At 36.2% G+C, this 17,046-nt stretch overlaps 1 protein-coding gene and 1 long non-coding RNA gene across 3 annotated transcripts in view; one reads left to right on the top strand and one right to left on the bottom strand.

Moving 5' to 3' along the window:
- The window catches only part of LOC309847890, a 407,011-nt gene that overhangs the window by 254,671 nt on the left and 135,294 nt on the right, over positions 1–17,046 (top strand). The gene's annotated exons all lie outside the window — the stretch shown is intronic.
- The window catches only part of MIB1 (MIB E3 ubiquitin protein ligase 1), a 131,249-nt gene that overhangs the window by 13,974 nt on the left and 100,229 nt on the right, over positions 1–17,046 (bottom strand). The window contains exons 13-17 of the mRNA XM_082698744.1: positions 14,495–14,627; positions 11,220–11,306; positions 8,673–8,834; positions 4,175–4,356; positions 2,104–2,296 (exon numbers count right to left, since the gene is read on the bottom strand). Coding sequence (XP_082554870.1) covers positions 2,104–2,296; positions 4,175–4,356; positions 8,673–8,834; positions 11,220–11,306; positions 14,495–14,627 — 757 coding nt within the window. The remainder of the gene's footprint in view (positions 1–2,103; positions 2,297–4,174; positions 4,357–8,672; positions 8,835–11,219; positions 11,307–14,494; positions 14,628–17,046) is intronic.

Raw genomic sequence — 17,046 nt, forward strand, 5'->3', positions numbered from 1 at the left:
GTGTATATATATATTTTAGGTGTTAAAAATCTTTGTAGCCTTAACTTTTTTCCCCTTTGGATTTTTTCCTCAGGTTATATTCCCAGGAAAAGAATTACCAAATAAGAGAATGCTTACTGTAAAGGCTCATAAATATTGTCAGGATGGTCTCTCAAAATCATGAACCCATTGATTCCACCAACAGCAGTGTTTAAGAGAGTGTTCATTTTCCACTTTCCTGTCTAGCATTTGTAAAATTTTACTTATGCTAATTTGATAGGAATGGTTAATGGTAATTCATAATTTTTTATTTACATTTCTTTAGTTGCTAAAGAGACAAAGCTTGTTTATTCCCCCTTCCTCTAAATACCAGTTTTATAATTTGTTATATCTTTAATGAAAATGTTCCTTATCCTTTAACCACTTGGGGTCACTATTTCTTTATATTCAAAGGCTCTGCAGCTAACCTGGCAAATTTATCTGGTGGGTAGATTACTTTTTGTACTTTTCTACAGGTTTGAAAATTTCTTAATCTGAAAGCCAAGCTGACAGTCTACTAATTCTTGGAACTGAAAAGTGGTCTAAAACAAAACGACAGCATATTCCTCCCTTTCTACCTCCCTGTTCCAACAATCTTCCCTCCGTAGACAGTTCTTAATTGTGTCTATCACCACACAGCAGAAAGAACAAGGATTTAAGAATCAAGAGATCTATGTCTGATATTCTGAGTGAATGTCTCTGAGCTTCAATTTTTTCAACTGTGAATCCTAGAGCTGGGGCTTCCAGTGGACAACCTGAGGTTCTGAACTCACTTATATCTCTCTTAAAGCACCTACACACCATCTTATATGGCAGAGTAGCTTAATCTAAGTCTCACTAGGTTATAATTTTTTAGTAAGGAATTGTGTATACCTCTGTCTTCATACAAAACAAGGGCTCAATAAAGACTTGCTGAAATAGGGTTTAATCGAACACAAAAAGTTTCAAGCGTAACAGCAGAATACACAGATCAATCTAAAAACAATAAAATGGCTTAAATTCTTTCAGATTCATTCTCAAACTGTTGCTTAGAAGGAACAGTCTTCTAGTCTTAAGGTTCCCTATGAATGTACAAATCACTGGCAAGATAATGCCTTTTAAGTCACTGCCAGCTAATTTTATTATAAGAATTAGTGCACCTCCTTTATAATTAATGAAGGTAAATGAACAGTTTAAGAAATATCTGGGAAAAATGAGAATAATAGGAAGAAAATGAAAAAAGAGTATAAATTTCACAAATGAAACCAAAGAAAACCAAACATGTCTTTCAGTTAAAGCTACTCACCTTAAGAAAAATCATTTCTAAAACACTTAAATCCTACTTTACATACACATATGGAAAAACTAAAAAGGAAAATCAATTATTTTAGTACAGCCAAAATGGAGAAGATGGTATAGTTATGATAAAGCACTAAGTTATACAGGAAAAGGATGGAATCAGAAACCAAGAAAAGAATAATACTTCTCAAAAAAGGGAAGAGTCAGACAAGATAAAAAGTTCAGAGTGGATACAGAATTTGGCCTTCACTAATAGCAAGATGATCAGACTTTATCTGCATCTTGGTGGGACACAATACGAAGTGAGTAGCATCATCTATGAGAATTTCTTGCACAAAATGTTTAAGCGGACTCTAATCAAGCCATTAGATCTAACTTAGAGTTTACAGGAAACACAGAGGATAAAGGGACAAATTAAACGACACTATGCTAAAATAATCAAATCCAGAATGTATGACATTCTACAAAAAAAAAAAAAAAATCAAGTGGTCTTTTATAAAGAGTATTAGGGTCCATGTACTCAAAAAAAGTATGAAATATATGTAACTATAATAAGAAATGGAACCCAATAAATTTCTAGGTTATAAGAGACTTTGGAAGCAATATAGATTTTATTCTTAACTTCTATAGTTTACAGTTAAAGAAGGAAACTCAAAATTATTCTCTTGATAAATAAATTATATATTCTTATATTTAAATCACTCTTAGACTGAAATTTAACAGACATATGGCATCATATAATCTTACTTATCATTATTTATAGTCTGAAAGAACTTCATAAAATGATAAAATACATTAAAAAATTACCTTTGTCCTGGACTGAACTTGTTCTTTACAGATGAGGCATTTCTTGACTCGTGGAGAACATAAAGAACACGTAGCAATATGTCCACATGGCCCAAAAAGAGTATCTCTCTTCATATCTGAGCACACCATGCATTCTTCTAAGGTCTCAGAATCATTACTAATCATAGAAGGACTTCGAGAACCCACCTGACCACTAACAAAAGAAAATATTTATAATCAATCCTATCAGAATATTTATATTAATTAAAATGCTTTTAAAAAACATCAAGAGCATCATTTGTATAACACAGCTTTAGTTATGTTCAGAAAATCAAGCTGTAACATCTGTTTAAGAAACACTATATATTTTTACATTTATATACATCTCTGCATCTTTACATACTTCTAGTACTACTTAAATTTCAAACTGAACAAAGAGCTCACCCAACAGAAATGGGTATATTTTCTTCTAACAAAGAAATCAAAAACACTACTTACAAAAAATTTAACATGAACACAGTTTCACTCAGACTCTGTTTCGTTTATATAGAACCAGCAGAGATGAGCAGAGGAATAAAACAAAAATTCTAGCTAGAGCTCACAATAGTTATCCTAACTACAGACAGAATGAAGCCTCCAGCAGAGTCCATAACCGACAGGGCACTGTGGAAAATGTGTCACTGCAGCTGCTGTTTTGACATTTCTTTAAATGTATCTTTAGGAGCATAAAATTGTACTATGTAAAGACAGAACTCATCTATAAATCTAAAAATACAAGACAAAGAAATACATAAAATGACCAAGTACAGCTATAGAAAGGGGATACTCTGTTTCTACCATAATCTTCAGAAACTTGTGAACGCACACACATAGACCAAGCCCTTTCATCTCAGACACCAGTGTTAAGGTTATTACTGCAGTAATTATAGTGCCTTCTATGATTTTAGATGCATGCCATCATTTTGTAATAGAAGTTTATATTCCTTAAGGATAGTCACTTACAGAAATGTATATATATATATATATATATATATATATATATATATATATATATATGTATGTATGTATGATTTCCCCCTTAACAAAGTTCTAAGGTATTGATTCCAACAAGAAGTTATTTATCACTACACTCAAATTACAAAAGAGGCAAGAGAACACAAAAATCAAGGGACTACTAAAATGTTCAATGACAAGAACCAGATATAAAGGGCAATAATAATTGCACAGCACCATTTGGATAAAAAAGGTAATGAAATATACCTTTTTGTATGTCTAAAATATCTCATTAGAAAATCAGTTGTATTATAAATAATTAAAATCACTGACATATTTTACTTTTAGAAAAGAAGACAAGTGTGAAATCATTTTTAGAGACTGCTCCATCAGGAATTGGTTCCTTCATGTGCTCATTCTTTCAAATTCATTCAGTCCTTCAGTGATACCTGGTGCCTGTCAGGAACTATGTAGGGTGCTAGAATTATTACTAAGTTTGTGTGAGATACACCTTACTGGTGAGCATGTAAACTGCCTCTCCTAAAAGTCTATTAAAAGGGTGCCTGGGTGGCTCAGTCATTAAGCGGCTGCCTTTGGCTCAGATCATATCTCAGGACCCTGAGCCCCACATCAGGGTCTCTGCTCAGCAGGCAGCCTGCTTTTCCCTCTTCCACTCCCCCTGCTTGTATTCCCTCTCTCACTGTGTCTCTGTCAAGACAATAAATAAATAAAATATTTTTTTAAAAAAGTCTATTAAAATTTTAAATATATCTAACAGTCATAGCAATTTCACTAGTAAAAATTTTTCTTATAGATAAATTTCTTGAACATGCAGGAGTACTGGTAGATCAGACAGAATTAGGAAAGTTTCTTAGCACTTCCTAAGCATAAAGTGTCATATTCAGTAATATAGAAAATACAACATGCAATAAGAGACATAGTGTCTTGCAGGAAAATCTTTAAGGAAGAAAGGGTCAACACAAAGATGATGAACAGAGACAAAGACATTTTCAAATAATTAAGTTCTCCATTATGAAACCACATGGTACTCTTATATAGAGAGAGAATAGTAAGTTTTATGATAATAAATGATACAAACCTGACTTTTTCCTTATGACACTTTGCCAGTGCTTTGCAGAGACTTGGATCAGGACACAGATCAAGTGGCGATTGACCCTTCTTATTTCGAATGCTAAGGTCAGCACCATTGGCAGCCAAAAAACAGGCAATAGATGCTGCACTCTTCTTCTCCGCCCCCTGGGTACCAAGTCCCATTATTAACTGAAATCAAATGAAAAGAGTCATGATTTTACCCTTAGGAATCTGTTAGCAATTCTCAACACCAAATATGTGTGTGTGTGTGTGTGTGTGTGTGTGTGCATATCTGTGTGTATTATATAAAAATACCCTTCTGGAAAGAGTGGCCCATATAGAGATGGTAAGCATTTATGAATTGCAGTAATAACATCTGCTCCCCTCTTCACTCCAGTTTTCTTAGGTATAGTCTGAGGACTGACCCACTCTAGTTTCACAGGGGGGCCAAAGAAGGCTGAGACCAATCAGACAGCTACCTCATCTATGTGATTACTTCAGGGATGACAAATAAGGTCAATTCGACCAATAAAACTGAAGAATGGGACTTCTGATTGACATACTGAGGAAACAGTAATCCCTTTTCCGCTCAATGTAGCACTGGAGCTGCTGGCAACCAACATGAAATAGTAAGAGAACAGACACAAAGCAAAGAACCACACCAAGGAACTGAACCAAGAAATGGAGGAGGAGATAAATCAGTGTCTGAAGCCACATGAGCTACTCATTCAAAGATGTTATCAAATATCTGTACAGCATCTAAAATGGACCAAATACTATGTTTAGCACTTTCCATGAGTTAACTCATTTAATCTCTACAACAACCTTATGGAGGTAATTATTCCATCCCCTCCTTTTTATTTTATTTTATTTTTTTTTTTAGAGAGAGAGGGGGAGAGAGCGAGCACAGGCAGACAGAATGGCAGGCAGAGGCAGATGGAGAAGCAGGCTCACTGCTGAGCAAGGAGCCCGATGTGGGACTCAATCCCAGGATGCTGGGATCATGACCTGAGCCGAAGGCAGCTGCTTAACCAACTGAGCCACCCAGGCGTCCCCATCCCCTCCTTTTTAAAATGAGAAAGGAGGGATGCCTGGGTGGCTCAGTCAGTTAAAAGCATCTGCCTTTGGCTCAGGTCATGATCCCAGGGTCCTGAGACCAGGTCCTCCTTGCTCAGCAGGGAGCCTGCTTCTCCCTTTGCCTACCTTCTTCTCTCTCACTCTCTGACAAATAAATCTTTAAAAAAATAAAATGAAAAAGGAGGCACATAGGAGTTAGAGAATTTATCAGTGGTCATACAAAAGGGCAGCAATTCTCAAGCACTTTGGTCTCAGAACCCCTTCACATTCTTAAAAATGATTCTAAAATTCATACGGAAAGGAGAAAGACTTAGAATAGTTAAACAACTTTGAAAAAGAAGGAAAAAGTTGGAGGACCTTTATTACCTGAGTTGAATGTTTATAATAAAGCTACAGAAATGGGTATCTGGGTGGCTCAGATGGTTAATCATCTGCCTTTGGCTCAGGTTATTACCCCAGGATCTTGGGACAGAGCCCCATGTCCTACTCCCTGCTCTGCAGGGAGTCTGCTTCTTCCTCTCCCTCTACCTCTCCTCATGCTTGTGCTCACACACACACACACACACACACTCTCTCAAATGAATAAATAAAATCTTTAAAAATTAATAAATAAATGAAATGAAAATAAAGCTACAGTACTCAAGATAGTAGGGTTGGCATCACATAGCTAAAGACACAGATCAGTGGATCAGAATACAAGATCCAGAAAGACTCACAAGTATGGTTAATTGATTTAGGACAAAGGCACAACAGACAACACAGTAGAAAAAGTCTTTTCAACAAATGGTGGTGGAATAACTGGAACATTCACATGCAAAAAAATGAGCTCTGATAATTTATACTATATTTAAAAACTAACTCAAAATGAATCAAAGTCCAATGAAAGACCTAAATGTGAGACAGAAATCCATCAGAATCCTAGAGGAGAATACAGGCAGCAACCTCCTTGACCTCAGCCACAGCAACTTCTTGCTAGACACGTTTCCAGAGGCAAGGGAAACAAAGGCAAAAATGAACTATGAGGACTTCACCAGGACAAAAAGCTTTTGCACAGCAAAGGAAACAGTCCACAAAACTAAAAGGCAACCTACCAAACCAAATGGGAGAAGATAATGCAAATTACATTATCAGATAAAGGGCTAGTATCTAAAATCTATAAAGAACTCATCAAACTCAACACCCAAAAAACAAAATATCTGGTCAAGAAATGGGCAGAAGATATGAACAGACATTTCTCCAAAGAAGACATACAAATGGCTAACAGACACATGAAAAAATGCTCAGTATCAGTCATCATCAGAGAAATACAAATCAAAACCATAATTAGACACCACCTCACACCAGTCAGAATGGCTAAAATTAACAACTCAGGAAACAATACATGTTGATGCAGAAAAGGGGGAACCCTCTTATACTGTTGGTGGGAATGCAAGCTGGTGCAGCCACTCTGGAAAATAGTATGGAGGTTCCTCAAAAAGTTAAAAATAGAGCTACCCTACAACCCAGCAATTGTACTACTGGGTATTTATCCAAAGGTGATCCGAAGAGGCACTTGCACCTCAATGTTTATAGCAACAATGTCCGCAATAGCCAAACTATGGAAAGAACCCAGATATTTATCAACAGACAACTGGATAAAGAAGATATGAGGTATATATACCAAATGGAATATTACTCAGCCATCAAAAGGAATGAAATCTTGCCATTTGCAACAACCTGGATGGAACTAGAGTGTATTATGCCAAGTGAAATAAGTGAGTCAAAGAAAGATAAACACCGTATGATTTCACTCACATGTGGAATTTAAGAAACAAAACTGATGAACACAGGTCAGGGAAGGAAAAATAAAATAGGCTAAAAACAAAGAGGGAGACAAACCCTAAGAGACTCTTGACTACAGAGAACGAACTGAGGGTTGCTGGGGTGCAGGGAGGTTGGAGAGATGGGCTAACTGGGTAATCAGCATTAAGGAGGGTACTTGATATAATGAGTACTGGGTGTTTTTGGTTTTTTTTTTTTTTTTTTTTTTTAAGATTATTTATTTATTTATTTATTTAACGCAGAGAGAGAGAGAGATCACAAGTAGGCAGAGAGGCAGGCAGAGAGAGAGGGGGAAGCAGGCTCCCCGCCAAGCAGAGAGCCCGATGCGGGGCTCGATCCCAGTACCCTGAGATCATGACCTGAGCCGAAAGCAGAGGCTTAACCCACTGAGCCACCCAGGCACCCCAGTACTGGGTTTTATATGCAACTAATGAATTACTAAATTCTACCCTGAAATTAGTAATACATTATATGTTAACTAACTTGAACTCAAGTTAAAAAAAAAAAAATCATAGTCCTAAAAGAAAGAGCTAAAACTTAATACACTTCAAGTACAAAAGAGGAGAAAACCTTAGTGACCCTGGGTTTGGCAAATATTTGTCATATAAGACACAAAAAGCACAAACAATGAAAGAAAAATTTATAAATTAACTTCATCAAAATTAAAAACTTCTTCTCTTCCAAAAACACCATTGAAAGAATGAAAAGACAAGCCAAAAATGGGGAGAAAAATAAGTCCATGTCCCATATTTGATCTAGAACTTGAATTCACAGACTCTTAAAACTCAATAGTAAGAAAAGAGCTCAACAAAACAATGCACAAAAAATGTGAACAGGCACTTCATCAGATACTATGTGAGTGACAAACAAGCAAATGAAAAGATGTTCAATATCATAGTCACTGGGGTACCTGGGTGACTCGGTCGGTTAAGTGTCTCCCTTCCGCTCAGGTCATGATCCTGGAGTCCCAAGATCAAGCCCTGCATTGGTCTCTCTCTGCTTCTCCCTCTTCCTCTGCTCCTCCCCTGTTCAAGCTTTTCTCTCTCACACACACACTCTCTTTCAAATAAATAAATAAAATCTTAAAAAAAAAATCAGTGGGTGGCCCTGTCCATTAAGCATCAGCTTTTGGCTCGGGTCATGATCTCAGGGTCCTGAGATCAAGTTCCGCTCCCTGCTCAGTGGGGAGTCTGCTTCACCCTCTGCCCAACCCCCTTCCCCGTACCTGCACCCGGGCTACTTGTGCTCACACCCCTGTGCGCTCGCGCGCTCTCTCTCTCTCTCTCTCAAAAATAAATAAATAAATAAATAAATTTTAAAAATAAAACAAATATATCAGTGGTCAATAGGGAAATGCAAATCAAAACCCCAACATACCACTATGCACCTATATGAATAGCTAGAGTTAAAAAAGAAGAACCAAACAACTTTCAGTAAGAATTTGAAACAATTCATCCAGAAGTAACTATACTTAGTCCATAAACTATACTTCTACATATGCAGCTCTGATAAATATTTTATCAGAAACAAATTAAATTAACCGTAAATATAAGATTTGCATTAAAAGATACTTCCAGTAGTACTGAATTAAAGATTAATTTACTTACTGTGTTTTTGGATGGCTCCCATGCAGCATCAACCTTCCCCACATCTTGCATATCTTGGAGCTGACGTAGCTGAGACAAGGTGTGATGCCTCAGAGCTTCATGCAAAGGAGTATCCCCATCCTTATCCTGAATATCTAATTTGGCACCTGCACGGACCAAAAGCTAAAAGAGAAAGACATCTCATTTTGCTAAGGTGTCTCTGGCCCATAAGAAATTACTATGTACCTAAACTAACACAGACAAAAATCAGAGAGGGAGACAAGCTGTAAGAGACTCTTAACTATAGGAAACAAACAGGGTTGCTGGAGGAGAGGGGAGTGGGGGATGTGGAAACTGGGCAAGGGGCATTAAGGACAGATGATGTAATAAGCACTGGGTGTTATTTGCAACTGATGAATCACTTAACTCTATCCCCCGGAAACTAAACTAAAATAAAATAGTAACACTGACAGAACCCCAGAACTACCTGAAGGGGATTGCCACTAAAGCTAATTATCTTTATATATTCACATGCTACTCTCAAAATTCCTGGGGTTGGGGCGCCTGGGTGGCTCAGTGGGTTAAAGCCTCTGCCTTCAGCTCAGGTCATGATCCCAGGGTTCTGGGATTGAGCCCCGTATCAGGCTCTCTGCTCAGGAACCTGCTTCCCCTCTCTCTGTCTCTGCCTGCCTCTCTGCCCAAAAAAAAAAAAAATTCCTGGGGCTCTTTTACAAATAGTGATGAGTGCTGCTTACTCAAATATATTGAATCAGAAAAAAACAGAAAGAAATGAGAACCAATATGTGGCTTAATTCATCAACTCTAAAATCAAGATAACTGGGAGAAATTTAGGAATTTTTTTTCTGCTTTTATTTTATTTTTTCAGGGCACCTGGGAGGCACAGTGAGTTGAGCATCCAACTCTTGGTTTTGGCTCAGGTTGAGATCTCAGGATCATGAGATTGAGCTCCACACTGGGCTCTGTGCCCAGTGTGGAATCTGCTTAGGACTCTCTCTCCCTCTCTCTTGGCTCCTCCCACCCTGCTCACTCACTCTCTCAAATAAATAAATAAATCTTTAAAAATAAAAAAGATTTTGTCAAGTAATCTCTACAACCAATGTGGGGCTCGAATTCACAACCCCAAGATCAAGAGTTGCATGCTCTACCAACTGCGCCAGCCATGCACCTCCTTTTTCTCCTATATTTCAGATATGTGAGTTGGGATATTTTAATTTACTTCCAATAGGACCAAATCATAAATGTTCAAAATTCTTCCACTACTTAAAGAAACAAGCAAGTTATCTATTCCACTCTCTTTGGTCAATTTTCTCCAAATATATCGTCATAAGGAAAGTCCAAAAATCCCAGATAAATGATGAATTTTTAGCAAGAGGAATTTTTCTTAGTATTTAAATTTTTTTAATTTTAATTCAATTATTAACATATAATGTATCATTGGTTTCAGAGGGACAGGTCTGTGATTCATCAGTCTTATCTAACACCCAGTGCTCATGACATCATGTGCCCTCTTTAATGCCCAGCACCCAGTTATCCCATCCTGCCACCCCTCTCCCCTCCAGCAACCCTCAGTCTGAGCAAGAGGAATTTTAAATAACAATAAAGGTCAAGTGTCTCCTAAACTACAACATCTTAAATAAAATGAATAATTGATATACCTCAAAGATATTTTAAGTAGTAAATATAACTTTTTATTTAAGACTTTACTTACGGAGCTTTACTGATTTTCCTAATCCTTTCAACAAATGCTGTCAGAGTTTTAGAAAAATACCATACACAGAAGCCAATCTCAAGTATATGGTCTTACCCATACTGGCAAATTACTGTTTTGGGGTGGTTTGTTTGTTTTGTTTTGTTTTACTTTGTTCCAAAAAGCTTACATAAAATGTCACTCTAGGACAGTGTTTCTCAAATTTGAACATGCATGAAAATTACCTGAAGGACTTGTTAAACCACAGATTGCTAGTTCCCACCCCTGGAGATTCTGATTTGGTCGGTCTGAGGTGGGGCCCAAGAATTTTCTACCAAGGTCCCAGGTGATGCTGATGCTGCTGGTTCAGCTTCTAAACTTTAAGAATCACTGTTCTACAAAAAAATTTTAAACCGATAATCTTTCAAATATTTTCTCTGGAATATCAGATTAATCAAATAAAAATACATATTTCAGCTTTTTTGGAATCTGTGCAGCAAAAGTCCAGCCAAAACTTTTCACTGTAGTTCACTCTCAATTATATAAATTAAGAGGGAATGTACTTTTTAAAAACCAATTTATATGTTACTTTGAAATTTTCTGATTTAGTATTTTGGGAAGTCACAAGTCTGACAACTAAATTATATAACAGACTTTGAATATCACAGTTTTAAGATTTTCTCTATTATAAATTAAAACTTTTTACCAAACTGAGGCAAAATATTAGCCTAAAATAATGATTTTTATATCTAACTATGCCTTTTGAAAAATCGAACTATGAATGATTTTCAAGACCTTCTAGAAATCTGTCTGGTTAAAACACAACTACAAGGTAAAAGTTTTGTTAGTAAATACTTTACCCTCACAATCTGGGTGTGCTGTCGTTCAACAGCAAGGTGCAGGGCAGTTTGCTGGTTCACATTCTGGATATCCAGGTTAGCGTTACCCTGAACAAGAAGGACAAAGTTTACATACTCATAATTTGACAACCATGAACACTATAGGGCTTAAACACAGCTCCCTCTCAATCTCCATTACACAGCAATAGAAATAATTAGCTCCTTTTAACTGTAAGTAATATTTCCTAAAAATTCTATTAGTGACTCTTCATATTGGATTTAGATTTACTTTAATGACCTAATAAGGTCACCTCCTCTTGCTGCATGACTGAGCTCTTATTCAGTGAAAAGGAACTTAGCTGGAGGGTGAGAAGACAATGTTTAATTAATTAGTACATAAAAATACTTATTAAAGGGAAAGCAAAAAGTCCTACCAGGGCCCTGGGACAGTCACAGCACTATATGAGAACAGCTGATTCCAATAACAGAGGAAAGAAATGGAGAAGCAAAATCCTGAGCTCACTGGCACAGAGGGACCTAAAACTTCAAGAACTTAAGCAAGCATTCTGCCATTTTATGCTCATTTCCTTAGCTCTAACACAGTCATAGTACAACCTATTTCAGAGCCAGTGTGATGATGGGATTCAGAATGGACTGTCCCAATGTACTGCTACCTTGGCATACTGATTATTTTGAATTAAAGTCCAGCCAGTGCAAGGACACTCTGGCCTTCCTTTGTTCCTCTGAAAGCAGGAAATAAATTCCCTGTGAAGGCTATCACTCTCTGCACCTGGAGGGTATAAGGCATCCTTATTGCCAGAGATGAAGAATTAAGGGCCAAGAACTGACTATATAAACTTTGTTACTTCGTTTATTTGCTACGCCAAGTGCAAACCCCTTTGTGAATTCTCCCCAAATAACTATTTGTTTAAAAGGTATAAAAGCTGCCTGCTTCAGTCACTTTGAATAGTCTCATGCCAACATGCCTATTCTCATTAAATGCAGAAAGTAAGGGATTTTCTTTAAAGTTTCCTAAACTTTTCCATTATTAGATTTTCCAAAGTAGTATTCATTGTATGATATACTATAATTCGTTTACCTAGACTCTAGCTCGTAAACATTGGGCTTGCTTCCAGTTTGAGGTTATTACAAATAAAGCTGCTACAAATATTTAGTACAAATATTTGTGTACAAATGTTCTCTTGGTACATACTAGAAGGGAGGCTGCTGGGTTGTACAGTAAATACATGTTTAACTTTATCAGGAAATGTCAAATTATTGTTAAAATGGCTGCTTTGTAAAATGCCAGCAATGTATATGAATTCTAAATGCTCCACACCCTAACCAACATTTGGTTAAGTTTGGTCATTTTCATTGGTAGGTCATAGAAGTAGCAGATTAGTAGTATTTCACTGTGGTTAGAATTTCTAATCCCCTAATGAACTATGGTAATTGAAGCAAAATCACAGGAAATATGATCAACATACAAAAAACAACTGTTTTTCTGTATGTTTACAATATACGATTAGAAACTGAAGGCTTAAACAATATAATTTACAATAGCGTGAAAAACTACTTTAAGATAAATTTTAAAAAAAGATAAATCTAAAATGTGCAGAGCAATTAAAATGTCAAGCTTTTTTTTTCTTTTAAAGATTTCATTCATTCACTTGACAGAGATCACAAGTAGGCAGAGAGGCAGGCAGAGAGAGAGAGAAAGGGAAGCAGGCTCCCCGCTGAGCAGAGAGCAGGGCTCGATCCCAGGACCCTGGGATCATGACCTGAGCCGAAGGCAGAGGCTTAACCCACTGAGCCACCCAAGCGCCCCAAAATGCCAACACTTTTTAACAGAAACTAATCATTTTGGGGCGCCTGGGTGGTTCAGTGGATTAAAGTCTCTGCCTTTGGCCCAGGTCATGATCCCCGGGTCCTCGGATCCGAGCCCCGCATCGGGGTCTCTGCTCAGCAGGGAGCCTGCTTCCTCCTCTCTCTTTGCCTGCCTCTCTGCCTACTTGTGATCTCTGTCAAAAAAGTAAATAAAACATTTTTTTTAAAAAAAAGGAAAAGAAACTTATCATTTGATTCTAAAATCTATAGGGAAAAAGATCTAAAATACTTCAGTAATTCTGAGAAAGAAGAGAGAATGAATTTGGAGGACTTATTTTAACTGATTTCAAGACTTACTAAAAAACAATAACCAAGATAGTGTGATACTGGCATAACGTCAGTTATCTGTATTTTAGATTGAAAAGGAACTTCTCACAATTACCAATGCTAACAACAGTAACTTTAATAATAAAGGCTTACTAGTCAATGGTATTGTAATAGCATTGTATGGTGATAGATGACTGCTACACCCGTGAGCACAGCTTAATGAACAACATTCCAATTGTCAAATCACTATGTTATATACCTGAAACTAATGTAACATTGCGTGTCAACAATACTTCAATAAAAACAATAATAATAATTAAGCCTTAAAATGGCAGGGTAAAACAAAGTTTAACTTTTGAACTATTTTTTTAATCTAAACTAGAATTCTATAGTTCAGGGAGTATCTACCTTATAATGTGACGTTAATTACACATAATGGACAATTCACTGAATTCTGCTATTTCATCTTCTTAACTAGACTATAAATTCCTTGAAGTCAGACAGAGATCACAGATAATTCTTTGGTAATTAATGCTTCTCTATGACATACGTATTTATAAATTTTGCTGAAAAACATCATAAAACTACAGTAAATAAGTTCCCTTCAAAATCCAAACTCATAAAAATGTAATGTCATCTTATTTTAGAGATGAATGAAATGACTGAAGTTAACCTGTGCTGCTATCCAGCCACAGACTCCAGGAGTCCAGCAGTTTTCATGACCTGAATTTCCAAATCCAGGCTGCAGCCTGGTGTTTCTTGATGGCAACTGGCCACATGAGCTTAGATACCAACATAATGGTTCTTGGTCCTATGGCTGATGGATACTTCTACAACAGTGGCAGCAAATCTGGAAAATCTCTGTTCATTGATGCCTATGTCATAGGACCAATCCAGGAACTGTGTAGGAGAGAATTTTCAGGGCTAAGGAATATTCTCCACCCCCTTACACACACAGAGCACTATCCTCCATCCAAGAACCAGTGTAGGCAGAAGAATGAATATGTACCATATCTGAATTTGCATCCTCATGGGGTTTTACCATAACCTACCAACAGGCAGTTGGTGAAGTAAAAAATAAATGAACAGTAATGGTCCAAATAATTAAAATTAAATTAGAAATTATGGCACAGTTTTCCTACCTGGTGTACCAACAGTTCGGCCACTTCTACGTGATTGTTAAGGGCAGCCAGATGCAAAGCAGTATAACCGTCATCTTTCTTCTCATCCACAATCCATGGTCTTGGTAATTTAGATAGTAAAACACGCATTGCACTGCAAATCAAGTTTACATGATTTTGGTATTAATGTAATTTGATATTTAATTAAATATTTTATTATTTTCTTTAGAAAAAATATATAAAGGAAACTTCTAAAATCAAATAAAAACGTTCTTTTTTTAAAAAAATTACGCCTTCAGTGGGCACCTGGGTGGCTCAGTGAGTTAAGACTCTGCCTTTGGCTCAGGTCATGGTCTCAGGGTCCTGGGATCAAGCCCTGCATCAGGCTCTCTGATCAGCAGGGAGCCTGCTTCCCCCTCTCTCTCTGCCTGCTTCTCTGCCTACTCGTGATCTCTACCTGTCAAATAAATAAATGAAATCTTAAAAAAAAATTGTGCCCTCAGAGACAAATGAATTATATTTTTTTCTAAATCTCTAATGTGCAGCTTTTTGATGCTTTAAGAGGTAAACAAACTATCACCATTTGGGGAATATAATCAAACTAGAATGGGAGTGTTACAAGGGGAAAACATTATGAGAAAAAAAAAAAAAAAACCCAAAGGGGAAAGAAATATTTCCTAACAAGGACAAATATGGTCTTGTGGAAACTCCTAGGTTCAATCTGAATAGTATCTATTAATGAAAGAGTTAATAAAGAACAGCCAGGTAACAACAATAACAAAGTAGGAATAATAGTGATAAAAAGACAAATTACATGTAACTGGTAGATTATCATGAATTGCAGTTAAAAATAATATATATGTCATTTAGTAGTGCAAAATCTAGTTGAAATCAAAACACACAAAATGGTAATTATAATTTAATATTTAAAATTTATGGATTAATTATTTCCAGAGCAAGAAAGACAGTTATCCTAAACACCATCAAAGAGTAAAACATAAAAGAGCAGGAGAAGTAATTATCAAGAAGTGATACTCCTTTAAAAATAAACTATCGGGACTATATAAAAGTAAAAAACTTTTGCACAGCAAAAAAAACCATCAGTAAGACAAAAAGGCAACCTACTCAATGGGAGAAGATATGTGTATCTGATAAGGGGTTAATATCCAAAACACGCAAAGAATATATACAACTAAACTCCAAAAAAACAAAGAATTTGATTAAAAAATGGGCAGAGGACCTGAATAGACATTCTTCCAAAGAAGACAAACAGATGTACAACAAATGAAAAGCTGCTCAAAATCAGTAATCATCAGGGAAATGAGACATCATTTTACACCTGTCACGATGGCTAAAATCAGACAAGAAATAACGTGTTGCTGAGGAGATAGAGGAAAAGGAACCCTAGTGTACTGTTGGTGGGAAAATAAATTGGTACAGCTACTGTGGAAAACAGTATGGAGGTTCCTCAAAAAATTAAAAATAAAAATACCATATGATCCAAAAATTCCACTACCAGGTATTTACCCAAAGAAAACAAAAACACTCATTTAAAAACATATGTGCACCCCTGTTTACTGCATTATTTACAATAGCCAAGATATGGAAGCAATCCAAGTGTCCACTGATAGATGAAATGGATAAAGAAGATGTGTTGTGTGTATATATAATGGAATATTACTTGGATATAAAAAGGATGAGATCTTGCCATTTGTAACAACAGGGATGGACCTAGAGGATACTATGCTAAGTGAAACAAGTTAGAGAATCCTGTATGATTTAATTTACATGTGGAATCTAAAAAACAAATGAATAAACAAACAGCAGAATGAACTTATAAATACAGAAAACAAACTGATGGTTGCCAGAAGTAGGAGATAAGGGCTTCCAGTTATGGGAAGAATAAGTCAAGGGGATGAAAAGTACAGATAGCATAGAGAAGAAAGTCAATGATATTTAATAGCACTGTATGGGGACAGTTGGTAGCTACACTTGTGGTGAGCATGGCATAACATACAGAGATTTTCAATCACTATGTGTACACCCAAAACTAATATAACACTGTGTGTCAACTACACTCAAGTAAAAAGGAATTTTTTAAAAAGAAATGATGTATCTTAAAGAAAAACCTAGCTCACTCCCAAAAAAGAAAAATAAAATTAGATGTAACTTTTCTTATCATATACCAGTAACTTTTCTTAATAGAAAGATTTTATGTAGAAAACTCATAAAATTTGGAAAAATCCTCCCTTAATATATTTATCTACTATTTTGTTTAAGATTGAGAAAATGACTGCTCCTATAAAGAGTGTTAGACTTGGCATGGACTGCATTCATATACATATATTAGACATTAGAGCTTTTCCCACTCCTAACAGAGGATTTAAAAAAAGAAATGCTTTTAAAATTATGCCAACAGAGTATTAAAAGGCAAGAAATGATAGTAAGATACATATTGGGATAGTTTTTCCTAAGGTTTATATTTATGGAAGATAAAAATCTGAAACAGAGAAATGTTACAAACATGGAGAAACAGGCTGAAGATGCCTGAATAAGAGTGTATAAATGAAACT

Source organism: Mustela nivalis, assembly GCF_964662115.1.
Source record: "Mustela nivalis genome assembly, chromosome: 14".
NCBI classification, from domain to species: Eukaryota; Metazoa; Chordata; class Mammalia; order Carnivora; family Mustelidae; genus Mustela; species Mustela nivalis.